At 39.1% G+C, this 24353-nt stretch overlaps 1 protein-coding gene across 1 annotated transcript in view; it reads left to right on the forward strand.

Annotated features, from left to right (window-relative positions):
• The window catches only part of pip5k1ca (phosphatidylinositol-4-phosphate 5-kinase, type I, gamma a), a 58509-nt gene extending 39921 nt beyond the window's left edge, over positions 1 to 18588 (forward strand). Inside the window, exons 11-18 of the mRNA XM_037674817.1 lie at positions 918 to 1002; positions 1516 to 1677; positions 1915 to 2056; positions 3576 to 3608; positions 3823 to 3942; positions 10519 to 10768; positions 14856 to 14945; positions 18359 to 18588. Coding sequence (XP_037530745.1) covers positions 918 to 1002; positions 1516 to 1677; positions 1915 to 2056; positions 3576 to 3608; positions 3823 to 3942; positions 10519 to 10768; positions 14856 to 14945; positions 18359 to 18361 — 885 coding nt within the window. The 3' untranslated portion in view covers positions 18362 to 18588. The remainder of the gene's footprint in view (positions 1 to 917; positions 1003 to 1515; positions 1678 to 1914; positions 2057 to 3575; positions 3609 to 3822; positions 3943 to 10518; positions 10769 to 14855; positions 14946 to 18358) is intronic.
• The last annotated feature ends 5765 nt before the right edge of the window (positions 18589 to 24353 follow it).

Below are 24353 nucleotides of genomic sequence, written 5' to 3' on the forward strand. Positions count from 1 at the left end.
ATGTATATATGTATGTATACATATGTATATGTATATATGTATGTATATGTATATATGTATACATATGTATATGTATATATGTATGTATATGTATATATGTATGTATATATATGTATATATGTATGTGTGTATATATGTATGTATATATATGTATATATGTATGTGTATATATATGTATGTGTATATATATGTATATATATATATATATATTTATATATGTATATATGTATGTATATATATATCTATATATGTATAGATGTATATATATGTATATATGTATGTATATATATGTATATATATATACATATACATTTATATTTATATATGTGATAGATAGAAAGATAGATACATTCATACATACCGTACATATGTGTGTGCGTGCCTGTATGTATGTATATATGGTACATATGGAATGCATACCATACAATACTGGCACACACTTAAATGTATACAAATTCTCAATATATTTATAGGAGAGCAAACAGCTTATGGTACTGTGCTTCTCTGACTATAATGGATTCACGACACTCTGCCTTTAAACCCAACAGACACTCTAATATGGAGCAGCAGAGAGGCTGTAGTACAAAAACAGAAAACTGTGGTGCTGTGTTTACACTTCCTTGGTCTCCCTCAGTCCTCACCTGTCCTCTGTTACTCTCAACCAAATGTCGAGCGTCATCTGTCAACCTTCTGGCAGTCTTTTCTCAGTCTGTTTTTGCATAATTAATGAAGCCAAGAGTTTGTTACCTCAAATGACCTTGTTTCTGTACGTAATTTGCCTCTGATACTCAGGTTGAACCGGTGAAATGTGACACTAAGGGAGCTAATATACAGTTTAATCGACTCCAAACACCTGTTTGATCTTTTTTCTTTTTCGTGCACCATTTGTCTTATTAATCTCGCCTCCTTCCTCTCAGGATACCGTATCAGTCCACCGCCCAGGCTTCTATGCTGACAGGTTCTTCAAGTTTATGAGCAGCACGGTTTTCAAGAAGAGCTCCTGTGAGTTTATTTTACACCCAGACACTGCCTTACATAGTCACACAGAGTGGTATGGGGAGAGGCACAAAAGTCAAAGGTCATGTTTTGGTCTTTTTTATTGCCGAGCCTTTATAGGAAAATCAAATTGAGTAGCTAAAAGCCTTATTAGGGGAAAATGTTGGTTACACCTCTTTGCTTGTTCTTTTCACACATACATATTTGGAAAATGTGCTTCAGCCTTTTTCGAAGTGCAGAGCTTTCCAAGTGTCTTTATTCCACTTGAGTTCAACAGAATGAAGTATTGGTTGGGATTCTAAAGATTTTAAAGTGGTTATATATATTACTTATAAAACTATTAATTTTAAAAAATCATTTTTAGCCAAAAAGCACATCATTTAACTCTTCTAGTGATGCTTTGGCAAATGCAGAAGTTTAAAGCATGTTGATTTTGTTTTTCTTGCAGCACAACGTACTGCATTGAATCCATTAGTGAGTTTACTCTTTCTGATCGTGTTTCTGCACACTGTGCCTCAGCTCTGAAGTCCTCTCCATCCAAGAAGGGTCGCGTGTCATTGACGGTGCCTAAATGTGCTGGTCCTGGTGCTGCCTGGTCTGTTAGCCAGCTGCCCTGTGAGAGAGACGAGAACATCTATGACCTAAGAGGAGCCCACAGCTTCCCAACGCTGGAAGATGAGGGTAAAAACTCTATATTTAAAGTGTTCTAGATCAGATGGACTCAAAGTTCATCATTATTTTATTGCATTTTGAGATTATTTTTGCAAGCTTGTACGCTTTGTTGCAAGTTGTCATTAGTCAACAATCGGCTTCTATCATAATAAACGGAATTCATTCATGCATCATGGAATAAATAAGTAGTAAAAAATGTAAAAAGAAACCTCAAGATGACTGATCTTTTCTGTCTGTTCCTCTCAGGGCGACCTGATCTTCTTCCATGTACTCCTCCATCATTTGAGGAGGCCACAACAGCATCTATTGCCACCACTCTCTCTTCCACAACCTCTTTGTCCATTCCCGAAAGATCGCCTTCCGACACGGCCGAGCACCCGCGCTACAGGTACTAGCTCACATACTAACAACCCTTTCCCGTCGGACAAAAAGACCCTCAGTTGTCAGGCACAGAGAGGGTACAGTACTTATGGAAAGATGTCTGGATACTTGATCCTTTGCAGGAAATTACAGGCTCACAGCTGCAGCAGTTATGTGACACACAGACAACAGCAACAAAAAAAACCTATAAAATATAATGTAGTAAAAATACGCTGAACCAAAATGTAGGGGTACACATAGTAGTATACATTTAGTACATAATGGATATACATTTAATATTACTCATTATAGAGCTTGATGGCAGCTGGCTAGAAAGACCTTCTCTAACATTAAGTCTTGCCCCTCGGCGCAATCAGCTGAAGATGCTCTGACGAAACGCCTCCAGGGCATAAACTGTGTACCTGTTGTATTTAAGATGGCATTTATATTACTTAGTATTCTCACTTCAGCCACTTGATTAGCCCTTTTCTGTTATTCTAATGGTGGAGTTTGCCTTTTTTATCGATTTAATAGTTTTTTTCTGACATGCAGTTACATGTACAGTCACCATCACGCAGGGGGGCTTTTGCATTTGGTTTCCAGCAAAATACTAAAAGGAGCAATGACATTACTAACTTTCATCTCGGAAGCTTCCATTGGTTTGTGGTCAAAATACTCGAATATATAGAATGATTAACAGACTTTTAAATAAATGCCTAACATTTGTTTAAGAAGTCCATCATGCTGTGCCTTTCATGCTCGAGTTTTAGTCCAAAATCATCCTATGTCAAGAAATAAAGTTTCCAGCTGTTTGGTTAAGCCTTAATTAAAACAAGTGCAATCCTTTGGGATATTTCAAGATGTGATGCTCAGAACATGTTATAATTTTCAGCTACTGACACACCAAATATTTGCGCAATTTCTTTATAATTGACTGTAAAGTCATGTTTGTGTTTTCTAAAGTCTGTTGGCTGTGGTGGACATATTGAATTAGGCTGTCACCAAAAGTTACTCAGTTGTGGACAGGCATCAAATGATTACTTTCTGGGAGTTTTATTACGATTCATCCAGTGGTTCATGAGATATTTTGTTAACAGACAGACATACAAGGACACAGGCAAAACATTGTTCTCCTTTCATCAGTGGTTGTTAAATGAAAAAAATCATAATAATGTAACAGACCCACAAAAACAAGCACTGGTGTTGGTATAAAAATTACATTTGAAAAATAGAGCCCGTGTTCACAGTTACTGTATGTGTGTACCGTTTGATAATTATGAATGGAAAAATATGAAGTAGATCCCAATAGACACTGATGTTATTAGTTCTGTTAGTGTGAAATGCATCATAGTGGGTTTCTGCAAGTGTTTTCTTTATTCTGATGCTCTGTTTATATAACGGGTCATTGTTTGAAATCCCTTATAACAAGTCATTTTTGACATTTTGGTGTCAGCACTTAATGTGAACTCTCAGGGACGTGCACATGTTGTGCTTTTGTCCTGCTGCTTCACTCCCAGCCTGTCCTCACAGTGGTTTTTTGTCCTTAGGAGACACACCCAGTCACTCAGCCACGACGGAAGGTGAGTTGAGTCATGAACCCTGAGCTGAACCCCTGAACATCACAAAGTTCTGACTCTTCCATGTTTTCTGAGTATTAATCGTGCCTGGTTGTGTTGGGTGGGGAGCAGAGTGAAGTTGGTGTGTTCATGAGTGAGCTCCTTCTTCTCACTAAGGTGTGTGTGTTTCATTTCCTGTGTTTTTCTTTATACAAGTGTATGTTTTTACTTTTTTTAGGACACAAGAGGAGTTGCGTGTGCGTGAGGAGGATCAGCAGACCATCACTGTGGAGGTGGAGTTGAAGAGACCCGACAGTGAACCCACCATCTCTGTTCCACAGCCCTCACCTGTAACAAGGTACTCCAGAAAACAGTCCAACTCTTCTTGTTATGGTTAATTTAAACGTGTGATGCTGTATTACGCTTAAATAAGTCGATTTGTTTGGATAAGTATAGCAGAAAAAAATCTAATGTATTTTAAACAGGCTGTGTTCAGATTGCAGGGAAATTAAATGTGTCCCTGCAATTTGGTTTGAAGGACGTAGCCTGCGGTTTGTTCAGTTATTTACAAGTGATGTGCTCAGATCCATCTTTGCTGGCGTCAGCATTGGTGTCCTTCAGCTGCTGTGGTAAAAACATTGCTATTACTAATAAAATAGCTATGGAAGTGAAGCAGCTTCCCAGCAATAGGTCTTTGCTGATTTTTGTTACAGAAAAACATTCTGTTAAGGGTTCACTAACACTTCTAGACCTTTTAAATTTGAAGTCACGGGTGTTTATTTTGATGTAAGGTGTGTATTTAGCTCACTCACAGCATCAGCACTTAAATGCATCTGTAGGTATTTTATATACTGGTAAATTAGTTGAGCATTTTTATTAGTTTCACATTTTCTCATTGTACTAAAATAGTTTATTCAATATACTCTTTGCACTGAGACGCACTAAAAGAAGTTCAAACCGGACATCACAAGCCGACCTTATTTAATATCTCATACAACATAACAAAATCTTGTGACCTCAAAGTATGTGTGGGGGATGTCATGTGAGCAGGTGGTCCAAACCCAAGAACGCACAGTTCAGAAATTAAATTAACTTTATTTTTAATAAAAGTAAAAGGTTGGCGAGATAACAAAAACATACTTGCAAAGTAATTGTGGAGAATCGCACAAGGAGGAGTACAAGGAATACAAGGAAGGCCGAACATGACACAAAAAACAATCAACTACCAAAAAGTGAGAAGCGGAATAAAAAGCCTGGGGCTGATGAGGAAGATGGCTGCAGCTTCAACTAATGTAAATGGGAAACAGGTGAGATGGGTGTGGTAAGAGGAAAGTACAGCTGGTGGCACACATGGGACGAGAAACCAAACACAAGGGGACAAAACAATGAACCAAAGGAACTAAAACTGTCACAAAACAACCAAAAAGCACAAAATATGATGTCGGATGACTCTCAGATAAGATCTCATCAGATTTTAGCTCAATATCTACAAACTGACCGAGTTATAGTCATGTATGTTTGCTATGATCCATTGGCTGTGATGGTCTTGAATTGGTTTGATTTGGTTGTAGATGTATTTCCAACAAATATTTTTGGGGAGTTTTCCTAAGTTCACTGGTTCATGTATCAGGATCTGTCATCAGGTGTGTTGAACACACGTGCAGGGAGGCAGCAGGAGACTAACGAAACAAAAAGGCTGACCGGGCAGCTTACTCACAAATCAAGGCAGACGGGATGGAAGGCAGAACACGACACCATGGAAGGACAATCCGAAGACAAGTGACAAGATACAAAAGGAGCTGTATATATCCACACACTGATTGGGACAAACAACAAGCACCTGTGGTGCTTAACATTGAGCACAGGTGAGTCGAGGGCTGAATACAAGGAGGGAAAATACTGAGAGGTGAATGAAAGCATGAGGAAACAACGACAGGACAAAAACTAGAACCCCTACATCATGAGATATTTTGTTAACATTTAGGTGGTGTTGACTTCAACAATTGTAGCCAAATGTTTTGAACAAAGATCCTGTGTGATTTGTTAGTGTTTAGAGTATATGTTGGGGGTTGCCCTCAGCTACTACCACACAACATTTGAACTAAAATCAACAAAGTGGACAAACATTTAGACATTTTTATGTTTGCTAAGGCTGATTAGTAGTGATGGCCGTCTGAAACTGGGCTGACTGCAAAACTTATCCATCCATTATCTTTATCCACTTCTTCCTTTTCGGGTCATGGGTCACTGGTGTCCATACCCAGGAGTAAATGTGTGAGAGACGGGGGGACACCTTGGACAGGTCTCGAGTCCATCACAGGGACACATGGAGATGAATGAGACAACCATTCACTCTCTCACTCGCACCTAGGGACAATTTAGAGTCACCGGTCAGCCTAACATGCATGTTTTTGGTCTGTTGGAGGAAACCGGAGTACCTGGAGAAAACCCACGCATGCACGGAGAGATCATGCAAACTCCACCCAGAAAGGCCCCCAGACTGGGATTTGATCTGGCGACCTTCTCACTGATGGACAACAGCTCTACCAACTGCACCACCGTGCCACCCCTGTAAAACTTAACCAATTGTAAATGTACATTCACTTATTTCTTTGAGTTTCACTAAAATGTCCTGTGGTCTACGGGATATTTTGCTAACATAGCAAACTACATTAACATAAACAAAGAATGATTGAGAAAATGGTGCATCACTTGGCCTCTTTCCCATTTGTTGAATGTCATTACACACTAGTCATGTTGTCAAATTCATATATAAAGCACAATTTAAAACAGCAGCTGTTACCAAAGTGCTTAACAATAAGATCAAGAGAGTAAATAAAAATAAGATGTAATTAAAAGCATTTTTTTTAAAAGCACAAACCCAATGAGAAACAATGAAATAATCAAATCATACTGTGCTAAACGTTATTGAAAACACGTGTGTTTTTAGGAGATTTAAGCCCTGTTTACACAAAAAACTATTTCTGTTGAAAATGGAAGAGTTATGTTGCGTTTGTACTAATCATTTACACAAAAATAGCTAATGTTTTCTCTGACAACGGCACAATTTGAGAACGGGTTCCAGAGTGCGATGGTTCAAAAACTTCCTGGTGTCCGTTGTCGTGTAAACAGAAAAAATAGATATCCTGATGTATGCTCAATAATCCAGGTAGAAAAATCTAAAAAAATTAAAAAAAAAGTTAAGTCTGGTCCTTTGGACATTCAGAAAAAAATAAATAAATTGTAGAAACGTTTTGTCTTTCATCTGAAAGACTTCTAGATATTTTCTTTCAGGGAATTCCTGGCTCATGCGCAGTATGACACAAAACATAATGGCTTCCTACAATCCACAGAAGAAGAAACTATTGACAATGGCATATACAAGAGTATTGTTTGTGCTTCTGACTCTTATAAATCATAAAAATCTAATTTCCCCCGACTGTTTTCAGTTTGGACATCACCTGGTCTTTTGTTATGGCGGTTTTCTCGTGAGAGAAACGTTAAAACGTTTTTTTTTTTTTGTTTTTTTACGCATACAGTACTTAAGCGTTTCAAATTTCAAAGAACATAGCATCAACTAGTGGCGTGGCAAGGGAATTACACCTTTTCCACATCTGCCGTTGCTGTGTAAACAGAGATTGTAATTAGAATGCTTTCATGTAAATGTGTTAATAGAAAATTGAGAAAAAAATCTGTTTTCATTGGATTGTTGTTGTGTAAACAAGACCTCAAAAGCAGGAAGTGAAGTGGCCTGTCTAATGTTGATGGGCAGATTGGGCTTTTTCAGTAGTGGGTTCTAAACTCTGGAACAGTCTCCTCTGAGCTTCAGCCTGGTTTCTGGTACAACCAAAAGCAGCTGATCTCAGCGCCTGAGAAGGACCATATGGTTGAAGTAGGTCAGAGACGAGGGTGCAAGGCCATTCATGCTTAAATGTCAACAGGAGAATTTTTAAATCAATTCTGACGTGCACAGGGAGCCAGTGAAGGGAGGACAGAACTGGTGAAATGTCCTCAAACCTACGAGTTCCTGTTAATAGCTGAGCTGAAGCTTAAACACTAAACAGCATATAAATTATAAAATGCTGAAGAATGCTCTGAAACATTTTTAACAATCATAAATAAATTCCTTATGTGATCCCGAAGGCTAGAAAAAGTTGTTCACTCTTTAGAAGCACAATCACTTGTGACGTCTGGTGCAACACTGACATAAGCAGCTGTGTGAGAGGCTCACCTTGTGTCAAACAGCTGCTTTTTTTTTTTTGTTTGTTTTTATTTAAGGATCTCCATTAGTCTTTACTGTATTAGAGACTATTGTTCCTGAGGTCCAGACCCCCCAGTATTACAATACACAAATATTACAATCATTACAACACAAAATCTCAGACAAATGACACGAGAACAAGATGTTGACTACAATAATTCCATATATTGTCAAAAGAAGAGAAAAACAGTCCATATTCCACTCACAGATAAAGTCCATTTAGTTTAATATTATTTATTTCTGTATTAGTCTCACACACTCCGTTAAAAGCAGCTTTGCCTGTTTGTGTTTTGGCCCGAGTGCATCCTTGGTATGAACAAATACATTCTGATCACTGTGTAGGTCAGACATCTACAGTAAATGATGTTATGAGATAAGTGCATACATGCATGTAAACAAATCCTGATATTTACGGGGAAGGCGGGGGGGGGGGGACCAGCTTATAAAAGTGGGGCAGTGGGCCAGGACGTCTGCAGGCTTGAATCTGCTCCCACACAGCTGCTTTGACCTGAAATTTTGCACATTCAACCAGATTTTTAGATATTCTCATGGAAATAAATACAAGTAAAAAAGAATAGGGTGTTGGGAGTTAAAGCATAGAAGCTAAATTTGAACAGAGCCAGACTCTTGTAAGAAGCTTGCATTTATTGTTCTGTAAAGTCAGGGAGGCTTGAGTTATGGCTGTCGAGTGAAACCAACTGAATAATCAAGTTTGACGCTGACAAGGAGGTGTCTAGACATACGTGTTGGGGGTGGGGAAGGGGAAGAAAAAACTGATTAAAAGAAGACAGAGACAGGATAAAGATAAAAGAAAGGGGATTATTGGAATAGAAATGCATAAAGAAGGTGAGCAAACAAAAACCAGCATTTAAAAACCAAAACTGGGAATAACTGGGTGACAGGAGTTTGAGTTGCAGAGGGGTTTTCTGCCTGGCAGTCGCCATCTTGTCTCGTTTATTTACTCGCCCAATAAGTTCGCCTTCTGGGGTGCCAAGTCCACTTTCTTTTGTTTCACTGGGCAGCTCCCCGGCGTTTTCTTTATGCAAAATAAGCTGTCCTTGAACCTAAACAAAACAAAAATAACGTTATTTGGGAACTGTCAATCACATACAGAAAATCAAATTCAAATAGATGGGGTGAATATTGAAAGAGTTCATGAAAACAAATTTGTAGGTGTCTTTATTGATGATGAACTCACCTGGAAAACATCAGATATGTTCAAAGTAAAGTCTCAAGAAATATCACCCTCTTAAACAAAGCCAAGTCAGTCATAGAACAAAAAGCATTACATGTACTTTACTGTTTGCTAATCTTACCTTATTTAAGTTATTGTGCAGAAATCTGGGGCAATAATTATAAAACTACACCACAGGCATTAACAATACTACAAAAAAGTAGCAATAAGAGTAATCCATAAGGTGGGATATTTAGAAAGCACTAATACACCCTTTGTTAAATTTAAATTATTAAAGTTCGTTGACATAGTTAAACTACAGACAGCTCTAATTCTTTACAAAGCCAAAAATAAACAATTACCGGAAAACATTCAAAACCTGTTTAAGACTAAGGAGCAAATTTATAAGTTAAAGGGGGAATTACAGTTTAAAATATGCAAATTCAGAACTAGAAAAAACTTTTGTGTATCAGTAAGTGGAGTCAAACTATGAAATAATTTGAACATTGAACTTAGACAATGTCCAAACATAAAACTGTGCAAATTATCATATAAACATATGATTATTGCTGGATATAATATGTACCGGTAATATTATTCAATTATTGTTGGCGTTTCTGTTATTGATGCTAGGTTGTTATTTGTTGTTTTTTTTGTGAAGTTAAATAATAATTGTTCATCCACTGTAGTGAAATTAAATAGATACTATATTGATGGGTTAAATATGGGGTTAGTTGTTACATGTATGGATTATATATGTAATAAATGTAAGATTATGTAAGTGGCTAAGGAGAAGAAATTTTGATAAGTTTATTCTACTCACTCCCTTGAACATGTAAAACAAAAGGTTTTGACATTATGCTTCATGCTGTATTTTTTGTTTGTTTGTTTATGCATTCAAAAATAATCAACTGAACTAAACTAAAGTTCAAAACGCAGAAGCTGAGAGCAACACAGAAGCAATTAATAATTAATTGAATAAGTCAGCCAGCTGGTGAATCCCTGAGTTTAACCGTCTACAGTGCAAACACACACACACACACACACACACACACAGCTACTAAATTGTAGTCAAAATGAGTTTTCTCCAGCAGTTTTAGTCCTGATCCAATTATTTTCATTTCCATTTATCCTTTATTTATCCAGGTAGTCTCATTGAGCCATGAGAACTCATTTTCAAGAGAGACCTGTTTAGGGAGCAGATGGGGGTTAAGGGCCTTGCTCATGGGCCCAGAGTGGGGCGAATGAGGGTGGGGGCAGGTGTGGGCACTTCACCTACCCCACCACATTTTTGATGTTGTCGGTACCCGGGCTTGAACCGGCGATCTTCCGATCACAAGCCCACCTTCTCTAACCTCTGCGCCACCACTCCCCCAATGCTGAAGCAAAGTGGTTTGTGTCGAGCTTCTTTTGAGCTTAATTGACATCACTGAAGAACTACAGCCATCAGCACATCTTAACTCCGTACAACATCTCTAATCACATCTAAATGTCCACAGTGACGTCCAGGAAGACACTAGCACAAAGGAGGCAGCACCATCTGACTCTTTGTCCGCTCACGAGGCCACATCGTCCTCCTCGTCTGCTCCAGCTGCTCCCCCCTCATCCGAGCCGGTCAAGGAAGCTCCCTTCAGTCCCAGTGTGGTGGTGATGGAGGAAGACGGGGCCAGCCAAGTGTCTGGCTCAGGCTGCACCAGCCAGGCTTCAGTGGACGATGACGATGATGTCCCAGTCGCAGATATTTACTTTGTAAGTAAAATCCTGTTTGTGATAAATGCTGCTTTAATTTTCTGTTTTCATCTATGTATTTTTTGCCTCCACATCATGGCATCAGGGTTAGTGTGCGCTGTTTATTGAGCTGTGTGGTGCTTTCCAACAGGACTGAAGGCTCTGACTGGTATGACAATATGAGTGTGTGGTGTGTTTCACTAAAGAAACCGTTTTGGAAACGTGGTTAACTTGCTGCAGCCATGCATGCAATTAGTTTTGTGTGTCTCGCAACTAAAGCTGTCTACACACTTGTTCCTCTTAAAGCAGCTGCCTACAACCAGTCAGTGATGTGTTGGCAGGTCTAAACGCACCCAAACGTTCTGCCAGAACTGAATGTCGGGTCACAGATTGAAAAGTTCCCACCTGGCCGCTCGTCCACTAGGTGTCAGGAGTCAGACTTCATCTAACGTGTCATGAGAAAGCCCAGAGAGCAACAGCTCGGTCATTGAGCTCCTCAGTTATTTAACAGGGCGCTTGTCTAACTGGATCTGGCTGACGCACAGTTAGAGCTTCAGAAGGAAGAGATGCTCTTTCTGTGCACAGCAACAGGGAGGCTGAAGCACTGCAAGAGGCAAAGTGACACGGAAGTGTAACTACAGACAGACATGCTGTAGGCAGTGTGGGCACAAGGGTTTCTGGTCAAGAAAGAGGTTTTTCATCTTTCTAAAAATCCAACTTCAAACAGGATGGCAATACTTGTCTTTTAAATGCAAATTACAGCCACATTACTTAGTTGGTAATCTTCTGATATCATGTGCCCACTGATTTTTTTTTGTGTTTCTGTAAAAAGTATAGTTACTTACACAACAAGGCCCATGATAAATGAACAAACAGAAAAATCAAATAACAGGTTTTTAATAGATCTAAATTAACTTTTTTTTTTTTGTTGCACAATTCACTTTTTTTTCTCCTTTGCGTAGCAAAGAAGGGACTTACAACTACCCTCCGTCAGTCCATCTTGTGAGCTGGATTACTTGAAAAATTAGCAATGTGCCAACTTCTAATTTGGCGTGTGGCTGTGTCTAGGCGTCAGAAACGTCACTGTCAAAAATTGGGTTACCATGTCAAACTCCAAGATGGCCGCCACCAAATAAATATATATGTAAACCGACCACCCTATTATTTTGAGGAAACTATGATTTCTAGTTTTTATATTGTTGGCCAAAGAAGAATCTATGATGGCCAAGACCACCATTAGCCACCCCATGGCTCAGCCTTTGCACCTAGTGGTGGATAAAATTTCTCCCTCCACTTGCCAGAATTTGTCACTCTGCACCGCTTCAGACAAAAAAAAACCACCTACCTTCTTCTGTTCTTGTACATCGTGTATCTCCTACCCACTTGAATATCTTCCAACAAAAACATTAAGGTTTACTTGCATTACCTGTTCAGTTCCAGTCCAGTTCTGTTCTGCAGGCTATGGAGTTACTTTAGTGCCAATAAAATCAAACGGGAAACTAAAAGTCCAACAAAATAAAACACGATAAAGCAATTAACAGTTCCAGAAATGAAACGTTTGATTTGCAAACAAAATAAAACATTTGGTTGGAAAACTAAATGTTTTTATAGTAGTATAATTTATTGATTTGTTGTTATTTGTTTGTTTTCTGCAGTACATCTAGCTATAAACTAAATGTTTTAGCTTTAAAATTGTTTGTTTTGTTGTAGTATATTTTCTGTCAGAATTTTTTTTTTTGTTCTTTTTTTGTGTGTTTAATTTATTTATTTATTTTTATTTATTTTTTGGCACATCTAACCCCGTAGAAGTCCTACATAATATGAAAGCCAACATGCTGCCTGCAGACCTGCATTGTCCCTTTAATAAAACTCACTGTTTTATGTTTCCTACGTGCTCAACAAGGCGTCCTCCATGTTTGAAACAGACTGATAATTACAGTCTGAGCCCATCTACACAAACAGCTGCAGGTGCTTCTGACAGATGTTCAGCATCACTTGAACATGGCTCAGGACACAGTAGACTTAAACTCCTTTAGGGATGTGGTTAAATTCACCAGAACATGGATTCACATACATGTGAAACACGTGTGAATGAAATGTGATCAAATTGGAATTTGTCGTAAGATTATAAATAGAAATTACCTGAGGCTGGTGTGTGTGTGTGTGTTGTCAAACCACAGTTTCTCACATAAACCCATCACTTCTGTCCACTGTTCCTCCAGCCCCAGCTTTAGGATCATTTTCACCTTCGCGTTTCTTTTGCTCTGGCTCTGTCCTCCACCATTCTCTGCCCTGTCTTGCCCTCTCGAGTCGCGATGGAAGCGGTGAGGTAGCGATGATGTGCAGAGGATATATGGCATAGTAACTGAAAATGTTCTGAATCCATCCGTCACCACTCATCAAGTGGTTCCCTGTAGGGCCGGGGTCTGCAACCCTCGGCTCTGGAGCCACATGTGTCTCTTTGGTCCCTCTTTCAAGCTTTGACCAAAGCTAACATAAAACTGACTTTATCGGTTATACAAACAACAAGAAAGGATTAGTTCAAACAGTTTTCCTGTCATTTCTTTTGCAAATATGTGAACACAAGTGAGTACAAGGACTAAAACATACTTTAACTCGATGCTTTATTTCTTTATACAAAGAACTTTCTGCATAGTTTATAGATTTTTTTTTTTATTTAAAAAAAGGTAAAAACAATTTTTAATCCCCCTTCTTTATAAGAATCTGGTTGTTTTCTTTAATAAATGTTAAAAATCATTAGATATGTTTTGCTTTACCCCTACTGGCTACAAACGCCCCATCCAGCAAACCTAAAGTGGCCCATGGGCCACCAGTTGATAACCACAGTTGTAGCGGGTTGTTGCGGCTCTGGACACGCTTGAACGAAGGCGTAAAAATGGCTCTTTTGATGGTAAAGGTAGGAGACCCCTGCTGTAGAGGTTTCCCACAGTCAAAACAATCGTTCCTTTTCATCTCATCGCGTTTCCCCCATTGTGTGGTTTTACTTTTACCACCACCTCCCTCTCTGTAGTTTGAGCCTCATCTCTGCAACGCTATCAATGTCCAGATGGGACGACCTGGGTGGTCTGTCCCGTCCAACAGAGGAAGAAGTGAGCAGAGAGCGAGGCAGCTGTAGCTGCACAACTGTTGTGCTAGATTTTTGTTTGTTTCGTCATGAAACTCGAACACGGCGATGAAAGGAAACGAGGTTTTTAAGAACGTGTCGTGGGAGCCCCCTAGCATGTCGTGTTTTCAGTTTCTTTTGTTGCACTGCTGGTGTTTTTATGACGAGGTTGACAATTAAAACAAAACCTTTTCTCCTTGTGAAGTGTGGGAGGCAGGTGGAAAATAAAGAGAAGGCCTTTTAATCCTGTCGTTCTTTTAGTTTAATGTTTAAAATATATATTTTTGTTTCCTCACTTGCTGTCATCTTATCTTGTGCCTTTGTGCTCCTCGGGTTTAGCTGCAACAGGCTTAGATTTGTGCATAAATCTAAATGTGAGAGTGGGATTTTGACATCTCTTCCAGTAACAAACACTGTGCTGCAGCTGCCTTCCTCTCTTCAAGAGCTGCTTTAAGAGACTCTGGACAGTAATAGTTCTTCCTCAGTAGGCCTAAACAGACTGCAGACTGCACACAGCACGTTAGCAACAACAACAACAAAAACATCTTGTTTTCCTGCATTGCTGTGTCTGAGAATGCTTGTGTGTCAGACTCTGCTGGCATCCTGGCTTTTCCCATCTCCTCCTCCTCATCTCCTCGTTCCACCTACTTGCCTGATGCAGCATCTCATTCCCGGCTCGGTGCTTTTGCACATAACAAATGTCACAAAGCACAAAGAAATGCCATTCAGTTACACCTGTGGGTTCGCTTTTATAGCTCTTGGCCAAATTTAAACATCCTTTAAAGCACTTACAGCATGTAAATAGTCACTTTCTGCTTTGTCTCAGAAGCATTTCTTCCTAAATGCATCCCTAATTTTCATTTCTTGTCTTGTCCTTTCTCCTGTCTTTCTCTCTCCTGACTACCCCTGCTGCTTGTCTCTGTCCCTGTCATCGTTCCTCCTGTCCCTTTGGCCCCCTCTGCTGTGGTGGGTGTGTAAAAACAGCCTCCAGAGGACAGGACTTGGGTGTACTCCCCTCTACACTATGGCTCAGAGTCTAAGGCCCCGCCCGATGGGGATTGGGAGAGAGAGACAGTAAGTGAGAAGCTAAAGAATAAAGCACAGGACTCAGACGAAGAGTCATATCGGCTCATGTTGAGGTTATCACTCATCAGGCAGAGATGTAGAGATGAGTTCAGTATCAAGTTGTAACAAGTTCCAAAGTCCATTATTATTTTAAGAATATGCTCCATCTGAGTCCATAGAGCCCCTACCTACGTTAGTGTTCATTTATTATTAATCAATGGGTAGAAATGGTCGCTGAATGTCTGCATCTTCACTAGTCACCCTGTGCGTCTCTAACAGGAAGCTGCTCAAGAAGCTGATTAATTGATTTCAGAAGTAGACCGTCATTTATTTCAGTCCTTGGCAATGTGAGAAACTGAATTCAATTAGTTTATCTTGTTTACTTTGGGGTGGTGCAGCTGGTAGAGCTGTTGTCTCTCAGCAAGAAGGTTGCTGGTTTGAATCCCAGCAGGGGGCCTTTCTGGGTGGAGTTTGCATGTTCTCTCCGTGCATGTGTGGGTTTTCTCCGGGTACTCCAGTTTCGTCCAACAGACTAAAAACATCCATGTTAGGCTGATTGGTAACTCTAAATTGTCTCTAGGTGTGAGTGAGAGAGTGAATGGTTGTTTGTCTCATTTGTCTGTGTCCCTGTGATGGACTGGAGACCAGTCCAGGGTGTCCCCCGCCACTCGCACAGTGACTGCTGGATATGGGCACCAGTGACCCACATGACCCAAAAAGGAAGAAGAGAGTAAAAAAAAAAACATGGCTGGATAGTTTGCCTTGCACGTTTCATTTCAGTGCTAACATTTAAACATTTAACTTCCTGTTGCGTGATTACAGATGTTAAAATTTAGTCAGATTGAAGAATTATGACCCCCTTTTTTGTTTTCTTTCAGTTTTTCTTTTGCTTTTTTTTTTATTAGTGTAGCCACATTTTATTTTCAGCAAGCCGTAGTTCTATAAGGTATCATTTATGAATAATTTCTGCTTTCAAGGAATATTTTATTGGAGAGATTATATGCAATGTTTATGCAAACAAATTTCAGAGACGTAGCCTATAAAGCATTTATCCAGGATATTTATATTCAAGTGTTTCAAAAGTATTTTCACTTTGCTGTGACAAAAGTTGTGTGTTGTTCATGATTACCTGAAACATTACTCTATGCATCAAACATTAGAATTAAAATGTAACATTTTATGGGATTTTGACTGAGATTTTTTTGTCAACATTATTCTTTATGTGATCTAAATGTTACAAGCAACATTTGCAATTGAGGATAATAATTAGATATAACAAGAAAATATGAATATCCAAAACCCACTAGAGTGGGTGCCAGACCAAAAATACAACAGAAAAAGTTCAGATTAAGTGTGACATTTGAGGCCAAGGCCCTGCTTGAGACTAAAAAACTCTAAAAACGAAAAGTTACCATATTTAAACCGCCATTACTCAATCACATCACAAACATCCATCCTTTATGCATTTCTTTCTTAATGGATAGTGGGGGTCACTGGTGTCCATATCCAGCAGTCACTGTTTGAGAGGTGGGGGGACGCCTGGACAGGTCTCCAGTCCATCACAGGGACACAAAGAGACAAACGAGACAAACAACCATTCGCTCTCTCATTCACACCTAGGGGCAATTTAGATTTACCAACGAGTCTAACATGCTTGTTTTTGGTCTGTGGGAGGAAACTGGAGTAACCGGAGAAAACCCACGCATGCACGGAGAGAACAGAGCGTGGGGTTCGAGTTGGAAAGCTGAGCTAAGCTAGATAGTTACATATGCAGATTTCTCTATCACTCATCACAATAGGGGTTGGTTGGGTCCTCAGATGAGAAGCGAAACGTCTTCTGTTTCAAAATAAAGTCCAGTTCTTTTTGTATAGACTTTTTTTGAATTGATCATGACTGAGAATCTTCCAGCTTCGTCATAGCTCCAGTAAGAAATGGTGCAACTCAAGGTGCCAACAGTTTACACCGCTGCTCAACATCAAAATACTTCCCACCAAGTTTCATTTAATTCCCATTATGAGTGTTTGAGGAGCTGAGCTGGAAAAAAAAAATTCCACCATATATCAAAAATATACCATATTTTTCGCTTTATAAGTCGAGATTTATTTATTTTTTTTGTGCATAATTTGCATGCCCTGCGACTTATAGGCCGAGGTGACAAACAGTATTTATGGATTTTTTTCTCATATTTATAAACCCATTTTTGGCAGAGATATGACTGTTTTCAATCATTCTGACTGAAAAATAATTGAACAGTACCATTTTCAGCCACTTAATGGCAGCAGAGTAGTAGTAGCAGTATGGCATGCCGTTGTATAATGTAATAGGTAAAAGTGTCTATAATAACAAATTCAAAAAAGTTTTAAGACAAAAACAGCTGTGCTTTATTTTTATACTTGACTTTATACTTTATTGTTTTTGTCTTGAACTGTTTTGAATTTACCATCTCCTGGATGACTAAGAATCTTCACCAGCTATTAATGACACAATCAGGTTGCCATAATCTTCACCAGCTATTATTGACACAGTCAGGTTGCCATAGTCTTCACCAGCTATTATTGACACAGTCAGGTTGCCATAGTCTTCCACTTTCGTTCTGCTCGCTGCTTGGAGCAACCGTCAAATTAGCTGCACCGCAGCCGGCGAAATGCAGCTAATTTGACCATTAAAGTGTATTTATTAATTAAAAGTTCAATTGAGACACACCTTTGCTATAATATTGAGCAAACAAATATTTTTTTTTAAGCGTTAACCTTGTTAAATTCTTCTTTAAGTCTTCCCGTGCACACTCCTGCGTCCACCATTTGGCAACCCATCAATTTTGGCACACAGACCCACATTTCCAGGTTGTCAGCGGTGACTCATAACAAATGCAACGCGTCAGTGGTGATGCATAATAGATGCCACGAATACGGCGAAACGACATATTTATGGATTTTTCACTTTTTTAAACATATTTGGACTGATGTGACTTATAGGGAGGTGTGACATGTACGGCGGAAAATACAGTAGTCAAGTGTCATAATGCCAATAAGAGAGAGTGCAGCGCAAAATCTCTCATCATGATGACATTTCCAAACAAGTTTTGTCAAATTCCTTTAAAAGATGTAGGAGGTGTCAGGACAGCTGCTAACAGATATACAGAGAGACGACTGCACTAATCGGACTCTAAAAATGTACGGTATATAATGTAAAATGTCCGAGACTCAAAGGATTGAGTTATAAGTAATCACCATAAACAATTTAAAAATAAATAAATGTGCAAATGGTTTCATTATTAAATTTATGCCTGTGCTTGCTGTCAAATCTGTGTCTCCTTTTATTTTCATGAATGCGTTCATTATTTGCCAGCTCAGTTGTTTCCCCTCAGCTTTTGTGCCACGAGAGTAATAAAATCTGTTCATGTCTGTCTGTTTTCCTGCAGTAAAGCTTGTTTTCTAACGGAGAACAGGGACGTCTCAGCAGAGGAGATCCATCAGTCTGACGTGCAGACCTCAGTGGCAGCAGCTCGATGTCTGCCTGAACCACGATTCAGACAAACCAGGAGGAAGAAGTGACCTGAATGGAAAAGATGTGTGGTTCCAACCATCTCTGCCTATTATCCACCACAAATGAAATTTATTATGAGTTTAAGAAGTACTTATGTGTATGCGAGACAAGCGAACTGTGCGTTTTTCAGTTCTTGGGCAGGCTTCTGACAGGTTTCCTCACTGTTTGTGCAGCTGTGATGTGAGCAGAGACACTGCGCTGATTCATTTTCACTTTGACTTATTTTCTTGATATCATCAGTTTTAAACACAGAGGTCTTTACTCACAAGCAGCTGCTTGTTCTCTTCAAAACCTGATTTGTTTACATACATTTGGACCAATCAGCTCTCGTTCTCCCTGCATTCATAGTCAGATTACTTGTGTGAGGGTGTAACCTGTTTAAAATTAGTGTTACTTTAGTGTTACTTTGGTTACTTTAGTGTTACTTTAGTGTAAAATTAGTGTTACTTATTGAAAAATTGCAACAACAACAAAACTTTTCTCAGTTACAGTTACTGAGATTACATTTGAAAGTAAAATTCAGTGAAACATGAGGAGTGACATCATGTCTTGTCTGAATATGTCAAACTGGTGCTTTTTGAGCCCAGAATTAGTTTTACACAAAACCCAGGAAGGTATTTTGTCCTTATCATTTCAGTGCACACCTACTCAGGTCAGCGAAGGCATCGCAAGTCCCCTGTGGACCCTTCAAACCTTAAAATTACTCTAACAGAACCAGAGAGTCTCTGGTTGTAAATCTCCTGAAGCAAACTGCTCTGCTTTCTTTCCACTGTACCAAAACGAGTGCATTTGTAGTAGAAGTTGCTCCCAGAGCGGGGAACTCGACCACAGTGTCCCTTTGAAAGCAGGAAATAAAAGTCTTTGCCAATGTGTAAATAAAAACTGGCTGACATAAAAACTTCCAGGGCCTGCACAGCCTTTGTTCTCAATTTCAACAAATATAAAATTATTAAATGCATTCAGCTACACTGCTAAAAAGTCACAAAAATTTTAGTTTTCTTTTTCACAATTTTAGTGCAGCCTGTAAAGAACCATTCCAACAATCGCTGATGAATTATTAAATTCAATGTTGCCACATTTTAACTCATAAATACAGTTTGTAGTACAGAACTAGAGAAATTGCATTTCCTGTGAAAATGCAGTGTGAATGCTTCTTGCTGAAGAACTTGCTGGAAAAAATACCCAGCTGAAATGGAAGAACAAGCCTAACTAAACAGAAGAAAGCAGAAAGAACACATATTTGCTGCATTAGGTTTAAATAAGCAGAAATGAGCACAAAAATTAGTAAATTAACTAAATAAATTTAAAAAATGCTGAAATAAGCTATGAAAGTGAAATTAGCCAAGAAAATAGCTGAAAAGTCAGAAATAAGGTTAAACTACGAGAAGGAAGTGGAAGGAGTTGAAATGAGCTCAATGTGGAATTAGCTGGAAAAAAAAACTAAATTTTTGCATAAAAACAGCTAAATAATAGCTGAAAAAGCAGAAAGAGCTGAAACTAGCAGAAAAAAAAGCTTAAAGGAGCATAAATAGCTGAAATTGGCATAAAGAAGTTCATAAGGCTGAAAGTAGAATAAATCATGAAAAACTTGAATTTGAAAACAGCTGAAATTAGCTAAAAATGTGAAAAGGCTAGAAGAAGCTTAAATTAGTAGAAGGAAGTAGAAAGAACACGTTTGTCCAGGCTGAAAGAGGCAGAAATGAGCGCAAAAAGTGGAAATTATCTGAAAAATGCAGAAATTAGCACAAGCACACAATAAAATACTGTAGTAGCTAAAATAGCAGAATGAGCTTAAACTTGCAGAGATTAGCTGAAAGGAGCTGAATAATGTGACATGAGCAGAAAGAATCTAAAAGAAGCAAAAACGGCTGAAAATAGCTGAAAAAAGTTTAAAATTTGTACAAGGAAGCTGAAAGAAGTCAAAGCAGAACAAAATGTGAAAGGAGCAGTAAAAGGTTATAAACACATGTAAAGATTTGAAGCATGTAAAGTGAGTTCATTTTCTATGAGAAAGAAAGTGTCAGAACAGGCTAAATATTTCAAAAAGCTAAAGTTGCACCAAAACCAAAAGTCACAGCAGGATTGTTACTGAAAGAGCTGAACGTTTTGATTTATGATTTGTTGAAATAGCTTGAAAACTGCGGGACGAGAATCGCACTGAAACGCGTACGGAAGAAAAATGGATCACAATGTGGATGCTTCTTGAGCGTTCACACTATTCAACGTCTGATGCTAATGGCTTCGGCTTCCTGAAGCAACAGCGTTCAGAGCAGTCTCGAGCATCACGGCTCCGTTGAAGTTTGCACGTGGCTCGGCCTTCCAGCACCACGTCGGGTCCAAATGGTGCACCGGGCCACGTGCAGATTTAAATCATACAGTGAGAACACCTGGAGGTTCTCCAGAACAATGATGGAAACCATACCTGAGCCAAAACCTGTCATCCACACAGATCTACAAGTGAAATATGCAGCTTTAGTGAAAATGTAAAGTTATTAAATTGGCAGAATAATTCTTTATTATGTAAATGTTTATTTTGAGACATTTTCTTTATACTACAATGTGTTTACATTTTACTGTTATTGCTACTTTTTTTTCCAATCAAGCTTTTTCATATCAGTGTGCATCCAAAGAATTTGATTTGTTTTTTGTTTTAGTAATTTCCTTATTGCAGCTTTAAAAGTAGTGTTTTGGGTTCCTGAAACGCCATGTTTGTTATATAAATGCAGCGCGTATACTTTTCCCACCACACCATGTGAGGGTCGACTCTCGTCCTACTAAGAAGTCTGCAGACGTCGTCTCGTTAGAATTGTTTTCAGTGTCTTCCAGTGTTACCCTAATTTTGAGGGGATAAATTTGAAATTTAAATGGTTAAAAGTCGAGAAAAATATGTGTCCGTTAGTCGCCCTCATCACCGTGAGAAAACCACAGAGCGGACAGTTCAAACGTTTGTATCTATGGTCTCAATCTTAGTGTTTGCAGTCATATGATAGCTGTTTCCTGTGTATTTAAATGAACACTTCACATTGTTGGTGAAATCCAGCAGCTCGTGGTTTGAACGTTTGCACTTCATTCAGAGGACCTAAACATGAACTAGTGATAGTTGCCAAATAACACTCATAACATCCATCCATTATCTTTAACAGCTTCTTCCTTTTTGGGTCACTGGTGCCCAAATCCAGCAGTGGAGAAGAGGTGGGGGACAACTTGGACAGGTCCATCACAGAGACACATGGAGACAAACAAGACAACCATTCACTCAGTCACACCTAGGGACAATTGCTTGTTTTTGGTCTGTGGGAGGAAATCGGAGTATTCGGAGAAAAATCACGCATGCACGGAGAGAACGTGCAAACTCCACCCAGAAAGGTCAGGATTTGACCTGGCGACCTTCTCACTGAGACGCAGCTCTACTAACTGAGCCACCGTGCCACCACTCATAACATGCAAAGTCCTATTTTTTCTTCATGCAAGTTTCAGCCCAGGCTGATATTCAGACGTGTGTTGAAGTCGTGAGTGTTTGTCGCAGTAACTGCAGGGTTGATTTTTACAGCAACTGTTGTGTTTCCTGTCGTCTCCCAGTGAGTCATACAGGACTCCCAAGTTCAGCTTCTCGAAGCTCCAGAGCCACTTCCATCATGTTGGTTCTGATGTTTGTATTCCACATTTGCTGTTATCGATCACACGAAGACCATGGCGGCAATATTTTGTACAGTTTCTCATTCATAGTTTCTTTTTTTTTGTTTATTTGAGGGTTTTTTTTTTTTTTTACGTGTGTTTATAATTTTGTTAGTCTTTTTTCCACTTGTTGTATTTGCTTTTCCTGTTCGTAGTCGTTTACCTGAGAATATGTACATAAATCTATAAATACATACAGTATATAAAGATATACAAATATATTTTCCATTTGAATTGGAGAATATTATTTTTATTTGGTTTTATTTTTGCTGCTGGGCAAGAGATGATTGCATGATTGCGATCCTCCTGATCTACCAGGTTCCTCGGTGTGTCTGTTGAGATGCAACTGCTGTATATTTGTGGTGCGGCGACCGCAGCTGTTTCTTTGTAGGATATTCCAAAACTGATCGATTTGTGGGGTTTACGTTACATGCAAATCAACTGTTCAAACTGTGTGTTGTGTTTGTGTTTTCAAATCGCTGTGTGCGCTCATCCAATAGGGACAGTCTGTAATGGCATGATTTCAAGATGAATATGCATATCAACAAATGTATTTATGTATATCTCTGTATATGCATCTATTTATACGTGAAGATAAATAGATGACTGTGTGTGCGTGTGTTTGGATTCAGTCGGAACGAAAACAAGAATAAAGCAGTTCTCCGACTTATTGACCATGGAACTAATGTTCTGCACTTGTTTCTTGCTGAAAAGATCTCCGTAGGTGACTCATCTTGCACTGAAACAAAACATTTGTTAAAAATTTAGACTTCTGAAATAACTTCTGATGACAAGTTGATTAGAGTTACAGTAAACCACTTAAATGACTCCGTTTTGTTGTATTGCTGCAAGAAAAATACATTTGTAAACATGATGAAGTGATCCAACATTTTTCAGTCAGGTCATCTGGACAGTTTCTTTTTTTGTGCTGAAACGTTTCATCTTCAATCCAGAAGGCTTCATCAGTCAAGGAAACACACAACACAACTGATTCTTCCCCCAACAGCTTACTCCAAAGTGGAACAAACCAGTTATGTTGGTGCTAAGATGGTGTCTTTGGCACGCCCCCTCCTCCATTGCCGGCCCTCTTCCTTGTTGACAGTCGTGTCAAACTGGTTGAAAACAACAGTCAATAATAATCCTGGATTATTGAGCATGGACTTTGATGATGAAGTGACAATTATTGGGGAGTGGTGGCGCAGAGGCTAGAGAGGTGGGCCTGTGATCCAAAGATCGCCGGTTCACGCCCCAGCCCCAACAACATCAAAATTGTGGGTGGGGTAGGTGAAGCACCCACACTTGCCCCCACCCACATTCGCCCCACTCTGGGCCCATGAGCAAGGCCCTTAACCCCCATCTGCTCCCTAAACAGGTCTTTTGAAAATGAGTTATCGTGGCTCAATAAGACTACCTGTATAAATAAAAGGTAAATTTAAAAAATATATATATATAATTTTATACTTTTCCATGAACTAAATACACATAAGAAAAAAAAAGATGTATAGAACTATGCAAATCATTGAGTCATTCACTACTTCTCTATTTTGCTTCCAGGGAACCAGTCTTGTGTCTTTTTTTCAAGTACTCATTGCAAATTATTAATCCTAAAAAGAGTTGATATCTAGAAATATATCAAAACAGTGCCATTTGAAAAACTTTACTCCAGTCATTTTCAAAATATATTGATACGCAGTTCTCAAGTGTGGGTCCGCACTCAATGTAAACAAGCTGTACCTCGTCACTAAAGAATTACCATACCATACCACTTTATTTATAAAGCACTTAAAACAGCTACAAGGCCAACCAAAGTGCTGTACAGACAGAACAACAGGTAACACACAAAGCAAAATACAAAATGAGGTAAATCAGAATATAGACAAAAAAACGATGCAGATAATGACGACAAACCAGTGTGGAGCATACAGGATCAAAACACAGATCCTCTGGTGTTGAATGCTGCTAAATAGTAGTGAGTTTTTAAACGGGACTTGAAAACCGAGAGGGAGGGGGCCTGTCTGACAAGCAGAGGTAACTCGTTCCAAAGTCTTGGTCCTGCTACGGAGAAGGCCCTGTCACCTCTGCGCTTAAGACGAGTTCCTGGAACTGTGAGGAGCAACTGGTCCGCTGACCTCAGGGAACGTGGTGGGACATACGGTTGTAGCAGATCAGAGAGATGGGGGGGGGGGGGGGGGGGG

This window comes from Nematolebias whitei, chromosome 3 (genome assembly GCF_014905685.2).
Source record: "Nematolebias whitei isolate Nwh7 chromosome 3, NemWhi1, whole genome shotgun sequence".
Taxonomy (NCBI): Eukaryota; Metazoa; Chordata; class Actinopteri; order Cyprinodontiformes; family Rivulidae; genus Nematolebias; species Nematolebias whitei.